The 20,423-nt window shown below is 47.3% G+C and overlaps 2 protein-coding genes across 2 annotated transcripts in view; one reads left to right on the top strand and one right to left on the bottom strand.

Moving 5' to 3' along the window:
- MACROD1 (mono-ADP ribosylhydrolase 1) overlaps window positions 1-20,423 on the top strand; it is a 350,485-nt gene that overhangs the window by 293,021 nt on the left and 37,041 nt on the right. The window lies entirely within an intron of this gene.
- The window catches only part of OTUB1 (OTU deubiquitinase, ubiquitin aldehyde binding 1), a 70,999-nt gene continuing 54,172 nt past the window's right edge, over window positions 3,597-20,423 (bottom strand). Inside the window, exon 7 of the mRNA XM_084824848.1 lies at window positions 3,597-6,117. Coding sequence (XP_084680974.1) covers window positions 6,031-6,117 — 87 coding nt within the window. The 3' untranslated portion in view covers window positions 3,597-6,030. The remainder of the gene's footprint in view (window positions 6,118-20,423) is intronic.

Below are 20,423 nucleotides of genomic sequence, written 5' to 3'. Positions count from 1 at the left end.
GATTGGGCACCTGCCAAGGGCCACACCCCTGCAGGGACCCACCGACAAGAACAGCCTGGAATTGCTCCCTCTCTTCACTGTTGCAGCCTGCTTTGTTCGCCTGCCTCTCGCTCTGGCCCAGACAACAGTGGTGGCAAGAAGGAGGAGCAGGAGACGCCATGGCCTGCTTGCTCCCTGGCTCTCTGCCTCTCAAGCAAGCAAGTGGGAGCCATGCTGAGGAAGAGGAGGAGAGAAGGTCAAGTGAGTGAGGAGCCTTCATGGAGTAGGGCGTGGGGAGGGACTGGGGGGCGTGCCCAAGGCTTCCTGGGAAAGATGGGTTTTGGAGTTCAATCTGTAAGCCAGATCTCTGGGCGGGTGCATCTTTCTCTGGCTCACACGCATGCAAATGTCTGCCCATGCTGCCAAGGCACCATCCAGCGCGCAGCCTTCCATTTCATACACTCTGCAGTTGCTGAGATGTGTTTTGAACTGCTGATGACACACTGTTGGGCCAATTGCTTTTCTAATCTGTATTTTAGCCAAGAGAACAAACAGCCTTGGGTTTTAAATCAGCGGAGGACATGCTGTTACAAAGCAAATGGAAACAGCATAGCATTAGAAAGCAGATGGAGACAGAAAGAGCCAGTGTGATGTAGTGGTTGTGGTGTTGGACTAGGACCCTGGATATCCAGTTTCTAGTCCCCACTTGGCCATGGAAGCTCGCTGCATGACTTTGGGCCAGTCGCAGACTCTCAGCCTAGCCTACCTCACAAGGTTGTGGTGAGGATGAAACGGAGAGGAGGAGCAGGTCCATGTAAGCTGCCTTGGGCTCCTTGCAAGAGGGAAAAAGGCAGGATATAAATGTAAGAAGAAATTAATTAAATTCAAGGTAGCTTTGAATCAGCCTTCCCCAGCCTGGTGCCCTTCCAATATGTTGGACTACAACTCCCAGCATGCCAGCTGTGGATTCTGGGAGTTCTAATCCAACACATCAGGTGGGTTCCAGGTTGGGGAAGGCTGGAGTGATAAAGCAATGTGCCGCAGTGATCCTGGACAGGCACGTCAAAGGATCTTTGGTGTGCTAAGTGGGGTATTTCAGGCATGTCCCCCTGTTTTTCCTCCGCTAAACATTAGATGTTTAACCAATGTCAAAAATATTTAATAGCTGGATATCCCTGCAATCAAAATCATTGGGGTTAATACCAATCCACATCAGACAGATCCTCCACTCCCCACTCCCCACCCCTTGTTCTAAGTGCATTTATTGATGAGCAAATCTTATTGAAAATCCATGGGATTTACTCACTTGTAAGTGCATTTGAGGTCACCACCTTAATCTATTACAACGGGGAGTGTGGGTTTAATAGGAGCAAGACCATACTGATTAACTCTCCTCTCCCCTTCCTTCCCCCACCTGCAAACCTCGGGTGCTCTTAATACACATTAAATCCCTTTTCTGAGTTAAGCTTAATCCCTTTGCAAACCGGGTTAATCTTAATTGGGGAGGGAGAAATCCATTTAATCCACATGAGTAAAGTCCCCATGGCTATGTAATAGGAGCCAACTAACCCATATAAAATGCAGGCTTCTAATGGGGAATTGATTAACGGGGAGGGGAGACTTCACCCTCCCCTTTCTTCCCCTCCCTTCCCCAAGTTATTCTGGTACCACTTTGTACAGCTTCTCACATACCCCATGCCAACGGTTGCGTCCGTGAATCGGGCCATAATTGGGCACCTTTCGGACCAGGAAATTCACACACATGCACGCACTCCCTCTAGACATTAGGTCTGCCGCAATGGATGTGTCTACACTGCACATTTAAACCAGATTCAAACTGGTATGACTGTCACAGTTTCTCAGCACCGACCCTGCTGCAATAAAGGGTCAGATCCTTATCCTTCAGGCATTTTTATTTTCCCTGGTTTTCTAACAGATTTTAACTTTTTTAAATTGAGCCAGGAGTACTTAGTTTGTTTTAAGGTTCTTATATGCTGCTGATTGTGGTTTTTGTACGAGTGTGTTTTTTATTTGTGTTTTGTTGTACTGATCTTTTATGTTAGAACTCTAATATGACAACAGGCAGTATGTAAGCGTGACAGATAAATTAGAAAGAAAGAAAGAAAGAAAGAAAGAAAGAAAGAAAGAAAGAAAGAAAGAAACCAAAGAATCCACAGCATGCTTAGTAAAGTGCAATTCACAGGTTTTGTTTGTTTGTTTAGGGCAAGGGTGGGAGGCCCCCTGGGGGTTCCCCCAGTGACCACACCCCTTTCCCATGGCCCCACCCCTTCCCCAACCACCGATTATTTAGTGTTTTCTGACTCTTTTGTGCAGTCCCCCCCCCATTCAAAAACATTGAAATTCCTCTCTTAAGTCTTAATCACCAGCCTTAAGCTACAATATGTATTTTTTGAATTTGTGTATTTTTGGTCAAATCAGTCCATCCTAAAGGAAATCAACCCTGACTGCTCATTGGAAGGACAGATACTGACGCTGAAGCTCAAATATTTTGGCCACCTAACGCGAAGAGAAAACTCCCTGGAAAAGACCCTGATGCTGGGAAAGACTGAAGGCAAAAGGAGAAGGGGACGGCAGAGGATGAGATGGCTAGATAGCATCACCGATGCAATGAATATGGACTTGAGCACGCTCCGGGAGAGAGCGCAGGACAGGAAGGCCTGGCGTGCTGTGGTCCACGGGGCCGCGAAGAGTCGGGCACGACTGAACGACTGAACAACAGCAACAACAATTTTTGGTCTTGCCCTGTTTCCCTTTGGCCCTGCCCACCACTGGAATGAATCGCACACGCGCGCGCGCACCCCCCCCCCCCCCGAGCTTCTCTGAAATGGAATTTGGAATTTGGCCTGGGCTGAAAGAGTTTCCCACCCCTGGTTTAGTGGAAGCCACAACAATTCTTGCTTGGAGCTGTACAGAACATACGTGTGTGACGAAGTCACTGCCCACAGGGTTTACAGTCTGATAGGGCTAGGCTGATTTACAGTAGCTGGAGAACTGCACCATAAAAAAAAAAGATCTATCTATGTGCTGATTTACTTTTTCCTTCATGTCATACAAGGCCTCTAGCTATTAAGGGATTTTTTTAAAAAAACTTCTTTTACTCTCGTAAAGTATTAACGACCGAGCATGCTGATGTGCTTGTTTAGCATAAACTGACGTGCGCGTCTTCACACCCTGCTTTGCCCCCTTCTTGGTTTGTTTAATTTTTTTATTATTATCGGCATAAATTTCAATATTTAATCTCCCCTTCATGAATATTACAAGGACCCTAAATATCTCCGGAACAGATTGCTAAAATGGTTTTTATTAAAATCGCTCCCACCGGAGACTTCTAGAATACGAGGACGTTTAAAATTCTTTTATGGCTGAGGAGGGGATGGGGGTGGACAGGGTGTGTGTGTGTGTATTTGTGATCATCTATTACCACTGGGGAAGGCCAACAACGGAGATGTAGAACGCATGCTGTGCATGTTCCATGTTCAGCCTGAGGAATCTCCCGTTTAAAAGTATCACTGATAGCAAGGCTGGAACATTTTCTACCAGAGGCCTTGAGTAAGGGGCGATGTGTCTTATTTATTTTTATTTATTTTTATTTATTTACGGCATTTATATACCGCTCCACAGCTAAACGGATTCCGGAGCAGTGAACAATAAAAGATAAAATGATAGAAAGATAAAAGAAACAAAACACCATATTAAAACGGGTTATATTTAAAAACAGAGTATTGATGAAACTGTGGCAGGTCAGTCAAGGAAGGCTTCCTGGAATAAAGATGTTTTCAGGAGGCGCCAGAAGCAACACAGTGTTGGTGCCTGCCTGATCTCCAGAAGCAGGGAGTTCCATAGACAGGGGGCCACCACACTGAAGGCTCTTCTCTGGATGGGCTTCAGTCAGGCCATAGGGCCATGCAGAACTACCAGGAGCACGCCCTCTGATGACCTCAGTGACCGGGCAGGTCGATAAGGGAGAAGGTGCTCTCTCAGGTATCCAGGTCCCAAGTTGTTTAGGGCTTTATACAGTAGTACCAAAACCTTAAACCTGGCCGGTAGCAAATAGGCAGCCAGTGCAGTTCCCGCAGCAAAGGAGTTGCATGCTGAAAAGGGGCATCTCCTGGCTGCGTTCTGTACTAACTCCAGCTTCTGGAGTAGCCTTAAGGGCAGCCCCCCATAGAGTGCATTGCAGTAATCCAACCTTGAGGTTACTAGTGCCTGTACCACTGTGACTGAGCTATTCCAGTTCTTTACAGAAGACTTGTCCTCTGATTGAAGGCATCCCCTCCAGATGTTTGGGCTGACAACTCCCAGCAGCCCTGATCATTGGCTATGCTGGCTAGGGCTGATGGGAGTTGTAGGCCAAAACATCTGGAGGGCTGCAAGCTGCTCACGCTTGTATATGGAAGATTATTGAAGATAATTTCATATTTCTCAGTCCAACTTCACTTTGCTTCTTCCATCAGATGTCAGTGTGGCAGCTTGCATTCCATGATCATAGATACATTCCTGGATGCTACCCAGTGCTCAAAGTTGGGAGAGGGGGAAAGAAAGTGGGATTGTTTGGTTTCAAATCCAGCCAGACTCTACTGAAAAAAAGTGGGGTGGTTTTAGGTCTGCCTGAAAAGAAACAGAATGGCATTCAAATGAGGGATGTGTGAGAATTTCGTTTGGTTTGTCCTTTGAAAAGAACTGACTGCAATTCACAAATTCCTTCACAAAGGGGACAGAAAGAATATGAGATTAAAAAAGAAACGTCAATGAATGTTGGAAAAAAGTGAAACTGACCAGAAGGCTTTGGGTGTTTAGCTCTTAAGGGTTTGGATCCCTGTCTATTCAGCCACTTTTGTGTTGGTGAATTAGGTTGCAACCTCTTTTTTTCTGACAGGCTCCCCATCTTGAATAGCTACCTGCCCGGCAGGTAACAAGACGGTCCTCTCCATGCTGGCAGTTGCTGAGTCTGTTGCATTTGGCCGGCAGTGATGGGTGACATTTTAGTTTAGTTCTTGGTTGTTGTTTTGAATAAGAACTTACCAAAAGTAGCACATTTATTTGAAAAGGAGATGGAAAGAACTTGAGATTTTTTAAAAAAGCCGAGTGTTGAAGCAAGTGAAACTGACAGACACATCCATCCTTAGGGATGTATCAACCCTTTGTTGCTGTTTTCCTGATTTTCAAGGGAGAGAGATTTGTGTCTTCATTGTCAGTTCCAGACCTTTCTAGCAGTCAAGTTGTGTTGGGCTGTGCACGGCTCAAATAGCAGCTTTCTATCTGTGGGTGAGTGTGAGTTGGTGAAGAGAGACAGATATCTGAGCATGAAAGCAAATGCTCCTTTTCAGGTTGTAGGATGCAGGATTGTTTTGTAGGTCCCCTGGTTCCCAAGGGCTTCCCAGCTTTACCTTCCTGTCTCCCATGGGGCCGATCAGAGGTTGTGGATAAACAAGCTTTAATTAAACTGTGGCTGAGATAACAAGCCCCTAACTAGACTGAGTTTAACTCGCCCTGGAACACGGAGGGTGCTGGAGTGGAGGGGGATGGAAGAAGAGAAATGATATACAGGAAAGGCACAGGGCTCTAAGGGTGAGGCAAAGAGGTTAGAAAATTGAGTCAAACAATTAGAATCAGAAAATCCTTTTTTAAAAAAAGACAAGACAAGGCATCAAAACCATAGGATACTTAGGCAGCAAAGTCACTGTGCTCATGGCCCATTGAGCAGAGTGACACTTCCTTCTGAGCCAACATGCAAGAATTGCATGTTTAGAATGAATAAAATGCATACATTTTTTCATAAATGAGATGGGGAAAACATGTGATTAGAACAAAATGGAATGTGGGATAAAGTAAAACTGACAGATTCGTCCATCCAGGCAGAGGGCTTTGAAAGCTTTGCTCTTCAAAGTCTGGCTTTGGATCCCTGTGCATTCAGCCATGCTTGGGGTGCTGAATTAGGGTTGCCACCTCTTTTTTTCGGACTGGCTCCTCATCTTTAACTGCTACACAACAGGCAGGAACAACGTGGTCTTTTCCATGCTGGAAATAGCTTTATCCGTTTGAATGTGCAGATGGGTGAGAAGAATGTCGTTTGGTTCCTTTTTGATAAGAATTTTCCAAGAATTCCCAAAGTCCTTCCTAAATGAGGCAGAAAGGATTTGGGATTTAAAAATGTGAACTAGAGAAAGCAAAACTGACAGGTTTGTCCATCCCAAGGGCTTGGAATTCTTTTAGCTCCAGTTGGTTGATCTTGGGGTTCTTGTCAAAAACAAAATAGGTCCCGCACCCCTGATGTCTGCCCACCCCTGATTTAGTTCAGCCCCCTACTCAGTGACGAATCTGCCCTGCAAGATGTGACTGCCTGAAAGGTAGCTGTCCAGCCTGTGCTTAAACACCTCAGCAAAGGAGAGCCTGTCACCTCCCAAGGCAATTTGTTCCTTTGTTGAACAGCTCTTACCCTTAAGGGTCAGAGAAAAGCTAAGGTAGCCATGTTGACCATAAGAACTTTTCCAAAATCTATGTTGCTGTAATACCATTACAAAGCCAAGCAAAACATCACAAAAAATCTTCTTTTCTTTTCTTTTTTGCTGATCTTTTGATTGGCCTAATAAAAGGTATTACAGCAACATGGAGCATAGAAACACCCTTAGGAAGTGTCTCCTAATGATTAGCCGAAATCCGTTTCCCTGCAATTTCCACCTGTTGCTTCTAGTCCTGCCCCCTGGAGCCACAGGGACCAAGTCTGCTCCGTCTGCTGCCTGACAGCCCTTCTGATATTTGAAGACAGCTCCCATGTTTCTTGGTCATGCCCTGATTAGGGCAGGAGTATAAATAAGGGAAGGGGTCCCTGCCATATCTGCAGCGCATTGCGCGACTCTCTTTTACACACAACTCACACGCGCGCCTGGCACCCCTGCCCCCACGCTGGTTCCGGACACAGGATTTGTTTCCTAGCATGGAGTTTGCAATTTGCACCTTGAAATTGATTCTGCAGAGGCCCTCGTGGAAGTGTGAGCGTGAAGCCAGCGTAAGCAGGGCTTAGCCGTGGAAAGGGGTGCGGAGAGGGCTTCTTCCAGCACAGAAGGCCCACCCCCACCCCAAAATCCACACGGGAGGGGATAAGGCAGACCGTTGACATTGTACCACGGCCTGCTTCCTGTGACAGCTCTGGCAAATCCTCTGAGTAAACCTACTTAATAGATACCAGATGTGTTTTTCTCACCTGTTCGCTTGTTCTGAATACACAGACCTTGTACCAGCACACTTCCCTAACCACTAGACCTAGCTGGCTAGACCCAGCAATGCTGTCTGTCGGGAACTGGATGTCACCACTTTGATGGTGAAATTTGAAACCCTGAACTTTCGAGTATCTGAAGAGTGGAGCTTTCAACCCCCTAAACAGGGGGGTTGCTAGGCACTTAAAAGATTCAGGGTTCAGCCCCTAGGACAGAAAGCTGTGGAAGATGTACATATCCCCCTGGAAATCCACCCTGATTGGCAATTAAGCTTTAAAAAAATCCCTCCCCATTGGTACCAATGGAAGCATTTTCTTCTAAGCTTAATTGCTATGGGGGAGGGGAGGTATTTAGGTGGGGGGTTATTATAACATGTGGGAAGGAGAGGGTTAACCGTTCCCACCTCATCTGCAATGCCTCTTGAAAATTGCTCCCTGCATGGCAATGAAGCTGGGAGGGGGGTGGGGGAAACCTTCCATCCGCACCAATGGACACTCAGGTCTCTGGGGAATACATCTGGGGGCCCAGACACAGGAACACCTGTGTCCCTAAGGATCAATGCCTACCAATGTGCAGAATCCAGATGTGAATGGATGTGCTTTCTGGGTTAAAGGGCTGTGCATAATCATTTTATTTTGGTTACCACTTTACAAAAAAAATCATTCCAGTTTACATGGCAGCTCCCCCCCCGGCTCCTCCCCTGTTCATTTTATTTAATAGCTTTATCTAACTTGTATTGCAGGCCGATTCCAAGGGATTGGGATGGGTAGGAATGTGTGATGTGACATTGATTAATCCACTCTTTCCCTTATCCCACCTCTTTCTGGCCTCCAGAGCAAATTTGGATTAAAAAAAGGCACTTGGCATATGCTAAAAGCCGGCTTGTCCTCATGCCGAACGGGGCAATCCTATGCATGTTTAGACAGAAAAACATCACAACTCTCAGCATTCTGTGGGACCCTTTTCTGTCTAAACATGCATAGGATTGCACCCTAAAGCAACATCCTCTATCAGAAGGGAGAGGAATTCTATCTATGCTCACAAGAGCTCTGCTGGGTCAAATCAAAGCTCCCTCAAGTCCCCAGCATCCTGTCTCCAACAATGGACAGCCAGGAGCTTCTGGGAAGCCCACAAGCAGGGCTGGAACGGAGGCTTCCCAGCAACTGGCATTACGGGAACAGAGGAAGCTGCCTTGTACATGGTTGGACCATTGGTCCATCTACATCAGTACTGCCTCCACTGCCAGGCAGCAGTTTTCCAGGTTTCGGACAAGAGTCTTCCCCAGCCTGATCTAGAAATGCCAGGGGTCGGACCGGGGATGTGTTGCTTGCAAAGCATGCACTGAGCTATGGCCCTTCCCCTAAAATAGGGGTGGGCAACTTATGGCCCTCCGGGTGTTTTGGCCTATAACTCGCATCAGTCCTTGTCAACATAGCCAATGAGGGATCACAGAGTTGTAGGCCAAACCTTCTGGAGGGCCACAAGTTTCCTGCCCCTGCCCTAACAAGTAACATTCCAGTCTTCTTGGTTCTAAATAAAAGCTAATTTAAATAGGAACATAAGAAGCTCCTGTATACTGGGTCTGATCCTTGGCCCAGCTAACTTATTATTGTCTACACTGGCAGCAGCTTTGCAGGGTTTGGACAGGGGGATCTTTGCCTGGATTGAACCTGGGACCTTCTGTGTGCAAAGCCCATGCTCTACCACAGAGCTATGGTGCTTCTTCCACAATCTGCCTCTGAACATAAAGGCGCCATAGCACATGGCGTACATGGATACACCTCTCCTCGTCTGCACATTTCTCTGATCCAAGCCCGTGGCCGTCATTGCCTCTAATGACAGCAATTTCCATAAATCAGAGATGTGGAAGAAGGGTTTCCTTTTGGCCCACCCTGGATTTATTTACTGCCGGTCAGTTTCATTGGGCGAGACCAAGTTTCTCTCTGCCCACTTTATCTACATCATGTTCAGAGGCATGTTCCCCTTCAGTCCCTTTGTTCCGCTTGTTGGACAAAAGACACTCTGCACATGCTCCGAGGCAGGTGCCAGTGCAAAAGGTGGTGATCCTCCCAGAGTGGTGCAAATGCACAGGTGCACATTCGGCCACTCACCATCTTGAATGTGCCACGTTCCTTCATGCATAAATGCACACTGAAGGCGGCCACACCTCTGGGAGCCCGAGAAAGCCATTTTCCCTCCTGTCGTATGTTCTTCTTCCTTTCCTTTTGTGCAGCGTGGAGCACTGTGTAAGTCTCAGCCTGATCTATTATTTATTAACTATTATTTATCTATTATTTAGCTCTCTTATGTAACCTGGGACTTGTATATAATTCATGTCTCTTGCACTGTGGCTTTGGGCTGCGCGGAATTGTTTGATCCTTGTTTTATGAAAGCCTCCCTCCAGCAGGGGGAGCCACCTGGTTAAACCACGCATCTTCAAGAAATATCCTGCACCCTAAGCACCATAGAGCTGGCCATCTGTTTTCACACTGCATTGCTGCAGAACCCTAGATTTCAAGTCTTTATTTGCCAAATGTGAATTAAAATATACACACTTCTCAGTTTTTTAAAAAAAGCTTAACCAAAAAGTTGCTTTAGTCTATGTTTGGGTTTTTGAAAGCTAGTTTTTATTGCTGTTATGATCAGTGGTGTAGTGGCAAATTTCAGGTCCACTGACAGTCCCCATAGCCACACCCCCAAGGAAAGTACAAAAATGTAGGAGCTGTGTTGATCCACATCAACAAACCCATTCTAGCTGAAGCTTTTGTAAAGGGAATGGGTTTTAACTGCCCATTCAAGAACAAGCCACCACAAATCCTTTGCATTACAACAGGGGGCAATATATTGTTGAGGAAAATTATTTCCCCCCAGCTACCGTGAAGATTGCAGCTATGCTCAGAGGGAACAGGAAGTCTGAGGGGGGCTGGCAGATGACTTCAGGATCTCTGCTGATCAAAAAGTCCTGGCACTTTGAACCTGTCAGCCCTGGTTCCAGTACACCTCTGCTTATGATGTCAGAGGAGGCAAGGGGGTGGGCAGTGATGCCTAAGCACCCCCTGCCCCAAAGCTGGCTAGTAACGTGTTGGGTTTGATGAAGGGAAGCTTAGATGCACAGCTTTTTGGGTGGCCCAATACAAGCCATCCCTCCATCCTCCATTTACATGTATATCTAGCTTTCCATCCAACTCAAGGCAACATACATGATGCTCCCCCCTCCATTTTAACATCACAACAACCCTGTTAGGTAGGTTAGGCTGAGAGAGGGAGACTGGCCTGAGGTCACCTAATGAGCTTCATGTCCCAGTGGGTATTGGAACCTGGATCTTCCCCTATCCTAGGCTGACACTGTTTAGGTGCTCATTTAAAAAAAAATGGATGAAGCATGCAAAATGTTGAGTTCTTTCATTCTTCAGATGTGTAGAGCTTAATTTTTTTTTAAACACAAGTTTCTAGCTCTCATGATTGCGAAGATAAGCTTGAGAGCGTGGGAAATGCCTGATGAAGTCTCAAAAGCCAGAGTGCAGGTTGAACAGAATGGTGGTGGGGGCCCAGAATTTTGCTCTGTGCATGCGTGTGAGTGTGTTAGCACCGGGTATATCGAAAGCCCTTTGCTACACCTTTCATTTCCATTGGAGTCTCCACCCTCGTTTGCCGGAAGCTAAAAGAGCCTTGCTGATCACGCCCCGGATCTGTGCCAAGGAGGCCCATGGTGGATGCAGCCGCTGAGACTTAATTAACGCCTGGGGGAGTGGGGGAGGAATGAAGAAGCCATGTTGGCAGACTGATTAGTGGCTGCCTTTGCTGCAGATGGGCCCAGCCATTAGCCGCGACTGCCGCCCTCTTTCTCCCACAGCCTTACCTACAGACCCTGCTGCTAAGTGCTTTTGCCTGCAGCCTATATGTGGCTATTAGGAGATACAAATTTGTGAGCCCAACTGGGGAATGCCCGCTTTTAACACACAGGCGTTGATCTTTAATTAGAATTCGGGGCGGGGGGAGCAAAACACACATTGCAACTTTGCATTGCCTCCCCCCCACCCTCGCCCAATCTAGGATGGAAAAGCTTTTGCAAAAGACGTTGCGCTTCAGGGTTTTGCCTCCACCAAAGCATGTGCCAAGTGAGCGAACGTATCCCTCTGCCATCTGAAACCCAAAAGTCCCACTGTATTTAGCAGTGCCTACTTCCACCGAAACATTGCTAGGACTGGAGTGGAAAGCAACTTTCTGGAGGTGTGCCAGGCACGGGCATATATTGGGCCCTGTGGCAGTCATATACAGACATCCAAAAAGCTCCTAGTCGGCTCGCCAGGGGCGAGTGCACCCAGCCCTCTGGCGAGCAAGATACACAGACGAGGCAGATTGCGGCTGAGGGAGCGAGGCTTCTCACTCCCATGCTTTTGGCCTGGACTTGCTGGTTCCTCCTTGCCCAGCAAGGTGATGCTCAAAATCCTACAAGCTAGGCTTCAGCAGTATGCGAACCGAGAACTACCGGAAGTACAAGCTGGGTTTCGAAGAGGCAGAGGAACTAGAGATCAAATCGCCAACATTCGCTGGATCATGGAGAAAGCAAGAGAATTCCAGAAAAAGTCTATTTCTGCTTCATTGACTACGCTAAAGCCTTTGATTGTGTGGATCACAACAAACTGTGGCAAATTCTGAAAGAGATGGGAGTACCAGACCACCTTACCTGTCTCCTGAGAAACCTGTACGAGGGTCAAGAAGCAACAGTAAGAACCAGACATGGAACAACCGAGTGGTTCAAAATTGGGAAAGGAGTATGACAAGGCTGCATATTGTCGCCCTGCTTATTTAACTTATATGCAGAGTACATCATGAGAAACGCCGGGTTGGATGAATCACAGGTCGAAATTAAGATTGCTGGGAGAATTATCAACAACCTGAGATATGCAGACGATACCACCCTAGCGGCAGAAAGCGAAGAGGAGCTAAAGAGCCTCTTGTTGAGGGTGAAAGAGGAGAGTGCAAAAGCTGGTTTGAAACTCAACATTACAAAAACGAAGATCATGGCATCTGGCCCCATCACTTCCTGGCATATAGAAGGGGAAGAAACGGAAGCAGTGACAGATTTTACTTTCTTGGGCTCCAAGATCAAGACTCTTACGAGTCCCCTGGACTGCAAGGAGGTCAAATCAGTCCATCCTAAAGGAAATCAACCCTGACTGCTCATTGGAAGGACAGATCCTGAAGCTGAAGCTCAAATATTTTGGCCACCTAATGCGAAGAGAAAACTCTCTGGAAAAGACTCTGATGCTGGGAAAGACTGAAGGCAAAAGGAGAAGGGGACGGCAGAGGATGAGATGGATAGATAGCATCACCGATGCAATGAATATGAACTTGAGCACACTCCGGGAGAGAGCGCAGGACAGGAAGGCCTGGCGTGCTATGGTCCATGGGGTCACGAAGAGTCGGACACGACTGAACGACTGAACAACAACAACCTTGCCCAGAGGACCCAAAGCAGCCCCTCTTCCCTTAATGGTGCAATGGGGTGTGGTGGTGGTGGTGGTAGTGGTGGTGGTGAGCTTTAGAGTTCGGCTGTTTTCAGGGTCTGAGATATTGTGGGGCTTCCCCCAGATCATGTACATTTGACGGAAGACCACAGAGGGGAAGAGGCTGTGGCAGCCACTGGGCCTTACAACACAGGCATGTCGAACCTCCCCCTCCCCATCTGCCCCCCTTCCCCAGCTTCTCTGGAGCTGAATTCAGCCCTTGCTATAGTATTTCACAGGCACGAAAAGGTGCATGCTTCTAATCCCCCACTGCCCATGCCACAGACCACAGCTGAGGAGCAGGGCACCTGCTTGGCAGAAGGTCCCAGGCTCAGTCCCCACCGGCTCCATCTGAAGAGATCCGGGGCGGCGAAAGACTCTTCCCTGCCTTTGGTCCTGTACAGCTGTTGCCAGCCAGCAGGCAACTCCAGGCTAGGTGGGGAAATAATAAGGCAGCTCCCTCTGTTATTTCCTGTATTCTCGACTGTTCTACTATTACACATTGCTAAAAATGTTCTTTACCGCTTGGCTGCGAGCTCCCCTGGAAATGCTGGAGCGCAGGATGTACATCTGTAAATGTCCTCCGCTGACTCAAGAACCAGGGGGATGTTTGTTCCTTTGGTTTGCTTTCTTGAAAACCCAAACAGTCCTACATTCTGTTCTCAGCAGTTCAAAGCAAACCTCAGCAGCCCCTTTGTGCACGAAATGCAGCTAACCTCAAATGGTTTTACTGGCACAGACTGCCACCTGGAGCCGCTCCTCCTCCTCCTCGGTTCAGAAGAACATCTAGAAGAGGGTTTTGAAGCTCTGGCTTTTCTGACTATTTCTTCGCCAAGGAGAGAATCAACGCCTGTCCAGGTGTGGCTGGGTCTTGTTGGCTCGGTGACCGTCCAGTTGTGGATAGGTCAACTTGGCCCAAGGTGTGAGCTCTACTGTGGGGCACAGCACAGGCCAACTTGGGTTCCAAAGAACCCAAGGTGGCTTACATTATCGTCCTCTCCATTTTACCCTCACAACACCCCTGTGGGGTAGGCTAGGCTGACAGTCAGTGACTGGCCCAAAGTCACCCAGGGAGCTTCATGGCTGAGTGGGGACTAGAACCCGGGTCTCCCGAGTACCGGTCCAACACTCTAACTGCTATGCCACACTGGCTGTCATGGATGCACCCTGGATTTGAACCAGGAACCCTCTCCAGCATGTGATACATACACTGTCCTACCAGTCCAACACTCTAACCGATGCACCGCAATGGCTCTCCCATATGTCCCTCAGCCTAATTTCAGAAGCCCTCTACAAGCAGTTCAGACCTCTTGCAGGAGCAATCTGTCTGTTCTCTAGCAGCCTGCTCAGTGGGGAGGAAGAGGGGGGGAGAGGAAAAGAGAGAAGGGGGTGTTGGAAAGAAAGAGGGGGAAAGGTGGATGGTGTGTGAGAGAGAGAGAGAAAAAGAGAGATAGCAAAGAGAGAGAAAAGGGGTGGCACTCCCCACATTTTGCTCTGGACCCACCCACAGCTTGTTTCAGCCCTGCCCACCACAGGTATGTGGCCCAGAAAAAAGGTTGTCCAGACTTGCATCAGAGGAAATGCCATCTGTAGCACACACATATATTCATTTTATCCCACCGTCATCTTTGGGCAAACAGGTTTTGGAAGCTTCATGAAAACCTGCAACACCTGTTTGACCAGAGGCAGAGTGAGATGAGTGCACATGCTGTGAACGACCATGGCTTTATCACGGCTTCGTTGGGAAAGCTGTCGTATGTTTCCAACCTGGCGGCATCATTCGTGGGGAAGGCAGGACTACCAGTCCCCATCTTCAGACACTCCTGTCGGAAATGTCAGGATCTGAGGCTCATTTGACATGGAGAGAAGAGTATTTATTTGGTGGGAGGATTTACCACTTGGGGTTGAAAGGTTTGCTTTCCACACCCCAATCCCAGCCGCATGTCATGACGGGTCGGCTTCCTCTCCTCTGCACACCTTCAGCTACAAGGCCTCGGAGCTCCGGCCGCAGGCAGGGAAGAGAGGTACGGAACGGACCCTGATGAGATTGGAGGGGATAATTCCCAGGCCCGACAGATGGGCCCAGCGGGTGCCCTCTTTATGTAAGGAGATCTCAGAGAAAGTGGATTACAGCGCTATCCCATTGCACTGCCCTTGAGAGGGGATTAGAGGCCTACGCACAGATGCGGAGCGGGGGACAGGAGCTGGTTGCTTTCATCAGGCTGGTTTAGGATGGGTTGTGGTGGATGCAAAGATAAGTCCCAGGGGAGGGGTGGGGAGAGCAGGAATAAGGACTGCAGGTCAGAAAATGGGGACCTTATTGCGGGGCTAAGGTGTATGCAGGGCTGCTGTGGTCCCCCTGAGAACATAGGAACATAACAGCGCAATCCAGTGCATGTTTACCTGTATCAGTATCACATTTATTAATCGTCCACAGGCCTTCATATTCCAACAAGAAATATTTGATTCTGTACAATGAGGGGGAATTCCAAAAGGACAAGAAAGCCTGCTAAGAACCCTTTATTTTTCATTATGAGACATTTAAACAAGATGAAGACAGAATTCAAACAAACGAAGTACTGCTGAACTATTCTGCAGTACAGATCTTTATAGCTTGGAAATGCAAACTTTGCAGTGGATTCCGTTACACAGTATTGTATATCCCTGACCTGGAAGAAAGGGCTGTATCCCATTCTGAAGACCTTCCTGGAAATGCAGCATCAAATAACTCTGTTGACTTGAAGTAAGTCTTGTTGTGTTCAGTGGGGTTTGCTCCAAGGTAAACGCACATAGGATCGCAGCCTAAAAGCGAGGTTGCTTGCATGTCTGTCCTGAAGTTTAGAGTGGCATCTTAAAGACTAGGAATATGCCAGACTAAGAATATCTAAGACTAGGATTATGGCAGAATGAATTTGTTTTTAGGTTGCCACTTGTAGCATACGTTCCCATATCTGGGAGAAAGACACAGGCAGTTGCATTCTGCTTTTATGGTTTTGTGGGTTTTAGCTTACCACGCTGAACTGCAGACTGGAAGGTCGGCAGGACAGCAGTTCGAGACCTGAGTGCCGCGTGACGGAGTGAGCTCCCATCTTCAGTCCCAGCTCCTGCCAACCTAGCAGTTCGAAAGCAAGAAATTGCAAGTAGATAAATAGGTACCGCCTCGGCGGGAAAGGTAACAGCGTTCCGTACACCTCGGTGTTCAGTCATGCCGGCCACATGACCACGGAAGCGTCTTCGGACAGCGCTGGCTCTTCGGCTTAGAAACAGGGATGAGCACCGCACCCTAGAGTCGGACACGACTGGTTGGGGACACCTTTACCTTTTTACTTTTTTATACATTTTAATTCTTTCCATCTTTCCTATACCACCCTGGGAATGTAGGGGCATTTCTACACAAGGCATTTATCATGCACTCATCATCCCCTACTCACGGTTGTTTACAGGTTCTTTAGGCAACGTCGTGACCCTCCAGTTTCACTTCTATATCTAACCAGCACTTTCAGCCAGTATCTTTAGAACAGGGAAAATGTGTCATTTGTGAAAGCAAAAGAAAGTGTGATTTCCTCTTCTGTATCTGTGCTATTCTGCTATACCACAGTGCCACCTAAAGGTTATGTGGTGGGAAGCAGGAAAGGAAACACTCTTTGTGTAGTGCTCAGATCTCAGTTTCGTGATGAAACCGAAAGTAGATACAATGGAATAACAGCTGATTAACACCCTCGTGTAGAAAAGCTGTAAGTGGAAGTATTTCCCCTCCCCTCCATGAAGATGTTTTGTACTTCTGCAAACCTTGGAGTTCCTGCAAGCCTGCTGATGCCTCCCTCTTGCTTGTGGTTGGTGCCATTTTGGCTACTAAGCCACAGCATGCAAGAGAATGAGGTGGCTGTTAATCTATATGATAAAAAATGACTTGTGAAGTTGCTGTGCTCCCCGCCCCCCACCGCCCAATAAAATATCCTTTGGGGAGATTTATTTGATGGATTGTGTTCAGGTTTAGTGTTGGATTGCCATATTATGGGCTGGAAGGAATACTAAGCTTTTTGTGTGTGCATATATTCCTTCCCCTATGAAGATTACCATATGCCGGGCCCCCTGTTTCTTTATGGGATGGATGGCTCTCCGAAATGCAACAGATGAACCTTGTTATCTCTCCCCTCTGCCTGCAAATCTTTGCATCTCTCCATAGCCGAACTAGTTGGATGTTTTACATTATGGCTTGTTGAGTCACGGTGATAAATTTCAGGGTGGTGGCATTCAACAATCTTCTGTTCTTTTTTCCCTTTTGTAAGTATTGCATATGATTGTTCCATTTGGATTTGTGCTCTTCTTCTTTTTTTGTGGGCCCAAAAATCAAAAGAAAGTAACATAAAAAAGAAATTTAAAAGCATCAGGAGTAAGAGTTAGGCTGCCAGTGAGGGAGAGACCCTTCCCTCTTATCCCTCTTATTAGAGGCGTCTGATGCTATTTGCTCTGCAAAGCCCTTCTGTGCTACATCTGCTGTCTGACTTTGGATGTTCCAGATTGTGTGAAGGTGATCTGGGCGGGGGGGAGGGGGGGCAGTCTGGTCCTTCTTGGGAAGGGGGCTTAGAGCATGGTAGTGTCTTCTAGTTCTGTGAATGGATTTGGGTGGACTGAGCCTATTGGAGGAGGAAGCACCAGTGCTCAGCCAGCTCCTTCATTGTCCTTTGGATAAGGAGGAGGGGCACTTTGCCCTGGCAGAAAGCCATGTATGAGGGGGGTGGAGGGTGGGATGAATGCTGGTCCTGTTTTCCCCACTCTCTGCAGTGCAGTGCCCCCTAGTGCTTTGGGGGAGCAGTCCAGATCACCCCCGTTCCTAGGGGTGAGAGGAAAGACCATCATTTTTCAGAGAGTTCAAGGAAAATGTAGCAGATCCATTCTTGTCTTGTGGTTCTTTCTCTTTAAACCAGACTTGGACCGATCAGCCCTTCAAATGGAGGCTGTCTTCAGAACACACAACAGTCCCCTGGCACCCCTTCAAATAGAGGACTGTCCTCTGTAGAAGAAGACAAATGGCCACCCAATGGGGATGCCAGTAGGAATGTGTGACACTGGGAATTCCATTCCTTTTAAGCCCAACAGGATTCCACAACGTTTCTGTTCCAGTAAGCGGCAGTGGACTGTAGCGAATTCCCCCCCCCCCCCGATTCTGGAAATATTTTGCTCATTTTTTCCAGGTTCCACCATTTGCACAAATTGTAATTTGTGCACATTGCGGGTGGGGGGGTCTTGAAATTTGTACAAATGGTATAATTAAAAAAAAAATTTTAATTGGTGATCTTGCACAAGTGTGCACAATTGCAAGTCCGCCCGTCCATTATGTAGCCCCTCCTCATGGGCACTTCCCAGCAGGGGGGCATGAAATGGACAAGTTCTTTGACAAGTATGGAATATGGGTCTGCTGGCCTAAATGAAGTAGTGTGTGGAGAGGATGAAACAGACAAGGATTTTGACGAGAGGGGAATACGCCTCTGTGGGGCTACATAACAGACAGATGGACTTATGATTGTGTGTTCTTGCACAAGATCACCAATAAAAACATTTTTTTAAAAAAAGTTACGACACCATTTGTGCAAATTTCAAAATCCCCCCCCCCCATTATGCGAATTGCCGCCATTAAAAAAACAACACAGAATCCGCATATTGGCTTGACTTCTGCAGACTGAGTTGATTTCAGCACGGGGAGACGGAACAAAATCCACAGGGTCGAAGCAGAAAAATCGGTCAAGTTTTCACCCCCCAAACAGAATTCTAACACAACCCTAAATACCAGTGACTAGGAATAAAGTAGAGAAGCGGGGGAAAGTCAGATGAGAGTCATAAGAGCCTGCTGTCATTAAAAGTAATGCGTTCAGCAAGAGTCATAATGGCTTAGGGTCAATCCGATGGTTCTTTGAATGGCATTCCAGGGTCCAGTGGTGGGCCCGAAAACATGAAAGTTTGGGAGGGCATGTTGAGGTTGGCTGAGGATCAACAGGATCTTAAGCCCTCTTGTCTCCATGACTATCTAACTGCAAAGATTACATGCTTTCTATCTACAGAAAGTGTTGGGGGAAATTCTTAAAGGAGAATGCTAGGCCTTGCCAGAACTTTTAAGTTCATGAGTGATTTTATATAGTTTTTATGTAAAAGTTACTTATTTCAGCTAGAGAGTTTAAGTTTATTTTATATGATATGGGTTTGGGTTAACATAAATATGTTATCTTTGTGTTGATATCTAGTATCTTTTGTTAAATGTTTGTGTTTTGATGGTGTGACTATATCCAAATAAATAAATCTGATCTGATATGTTCCCCTGATGTGCTCCCAAACAGGGGCAAAAACTACACCAGGGAGGAGAGGGGGGAAAATCTCCCCACCATCACCTTCTGCCCTGGCCAGCATAAGTGGGTAGGACTTAGGGAATGATGGTTCCTCTGCCACAGTCCTCTCCGCTGCCGCCACCTTAGAATTGCTCTGCCTGCTGATTTAAAACATTTTGATCAACTGAGAAGTTGCTGCAGATATTCGCATTATTTTTTTAATAATACTTTTGCAAATTGCAGCAGGCCATGGCCATTGTGGAAGAGGCCTTCCCTTCTGTGTGTCAGGGAAGGCCTCTTCTGAAATTATTTCCATGCAACGTCAGGCATGTGGCATCTGAACACATGCAAAGTATGCCGTTTGATTCCAGAAATATGGTTGCTCTTTTGTGTGTGTGCCTGATATGCAAATTTATGCAGATTTAATCAACTTAAACTAATACAATTAATCAGCTAGGATTTCTGCAATCAGACGACAGCCTTTGTAATGACAATTAATAGCCGGGGACCTCCCGGCGTCTCTGTTGGTGCCTGGATGTGCCACTGATAAACTTCTGCCTCCTCTTCTTGCTGCTGCTAGGAAGATAGGAAGACCTCCTGGACTGGAGGTTTCTCTTCACCCCACCCATGCCAGTCCTCTGCCCTTTCTGGGTCTCCTTCTCCTTGAAAGATGTCATTTTTGCTTGTTATCTCACAGCAACTCTGCGTGGGAGCGTCGGCAGGGGGAAAGGGATGGGGAACCATGCGTGATGGCAAAACTCACGAGATGGGTGCCGGGGTGGGAAAACAGCTGATGCAGAGGCCAAGGCCAGGCCAGGCTGGGATGGGCTAGGGAGAAATGGAGGGTACATTTGAGAGCTGTCAGGTTCTGTGAGGGGTGGGGAGTGGGAGACAGGACAAATGGAGCATTTGTCCCAGGCCAAGGGCCCTTCACCCATCAGAGCTAGAGATGGGTGAGAAATTTGCTCCTTCGTCGGTTTTTTTTACAGACTTATCTGATCTGCACCTCCGGAATCAAACACAATTTGCAGTCGGAAATCGCTACATTTCCAGGCTTGCAACGTGTCCCGCGACAGGAAAAAAATACGTTCAACAACATGCCCACGTGTGAAAAATGATCTAAAATCACTGGGCACATTTCTAAAATGTGCACAAACATGCTTTAGTCGATGTAGCCATTAATGCATCCGTTTGAAACGTTGCGCAAAAAAAGAAACATACGGATTTCCCCCCAATAAAAATAAATAAATCCTGGGACACAATCAGCTCGGAAAAGACTTGGAGGTGGGAAAAGGTCTGTGGAAACGGACTTGACAGATCCGCCTATCCCTAATCAGAGCTTCAGCCCTGGCCTGAGTAGGCCCAGTGGCTCTGGGATG

The sequence above is a fragment of the Heloderma suspectum genome, chromosome 17 (genome assembly GCF_057233095.1).
Source record: "Heloderma suspectum isolate Gila_16-S chromosome 17, 16-S_ref, whole genome shotgun sequence".
NCBI classification, from domain to species: domain Eukaryota; kingdom Metazoa; phylum Chordata; class Lepidosauria; order Squamata; family Helodermatidae; genus Heloderma; species Heloderma suspectum.
This window is presented reverse-complemented; position numbering and strand designations above follow the sequence as displayed.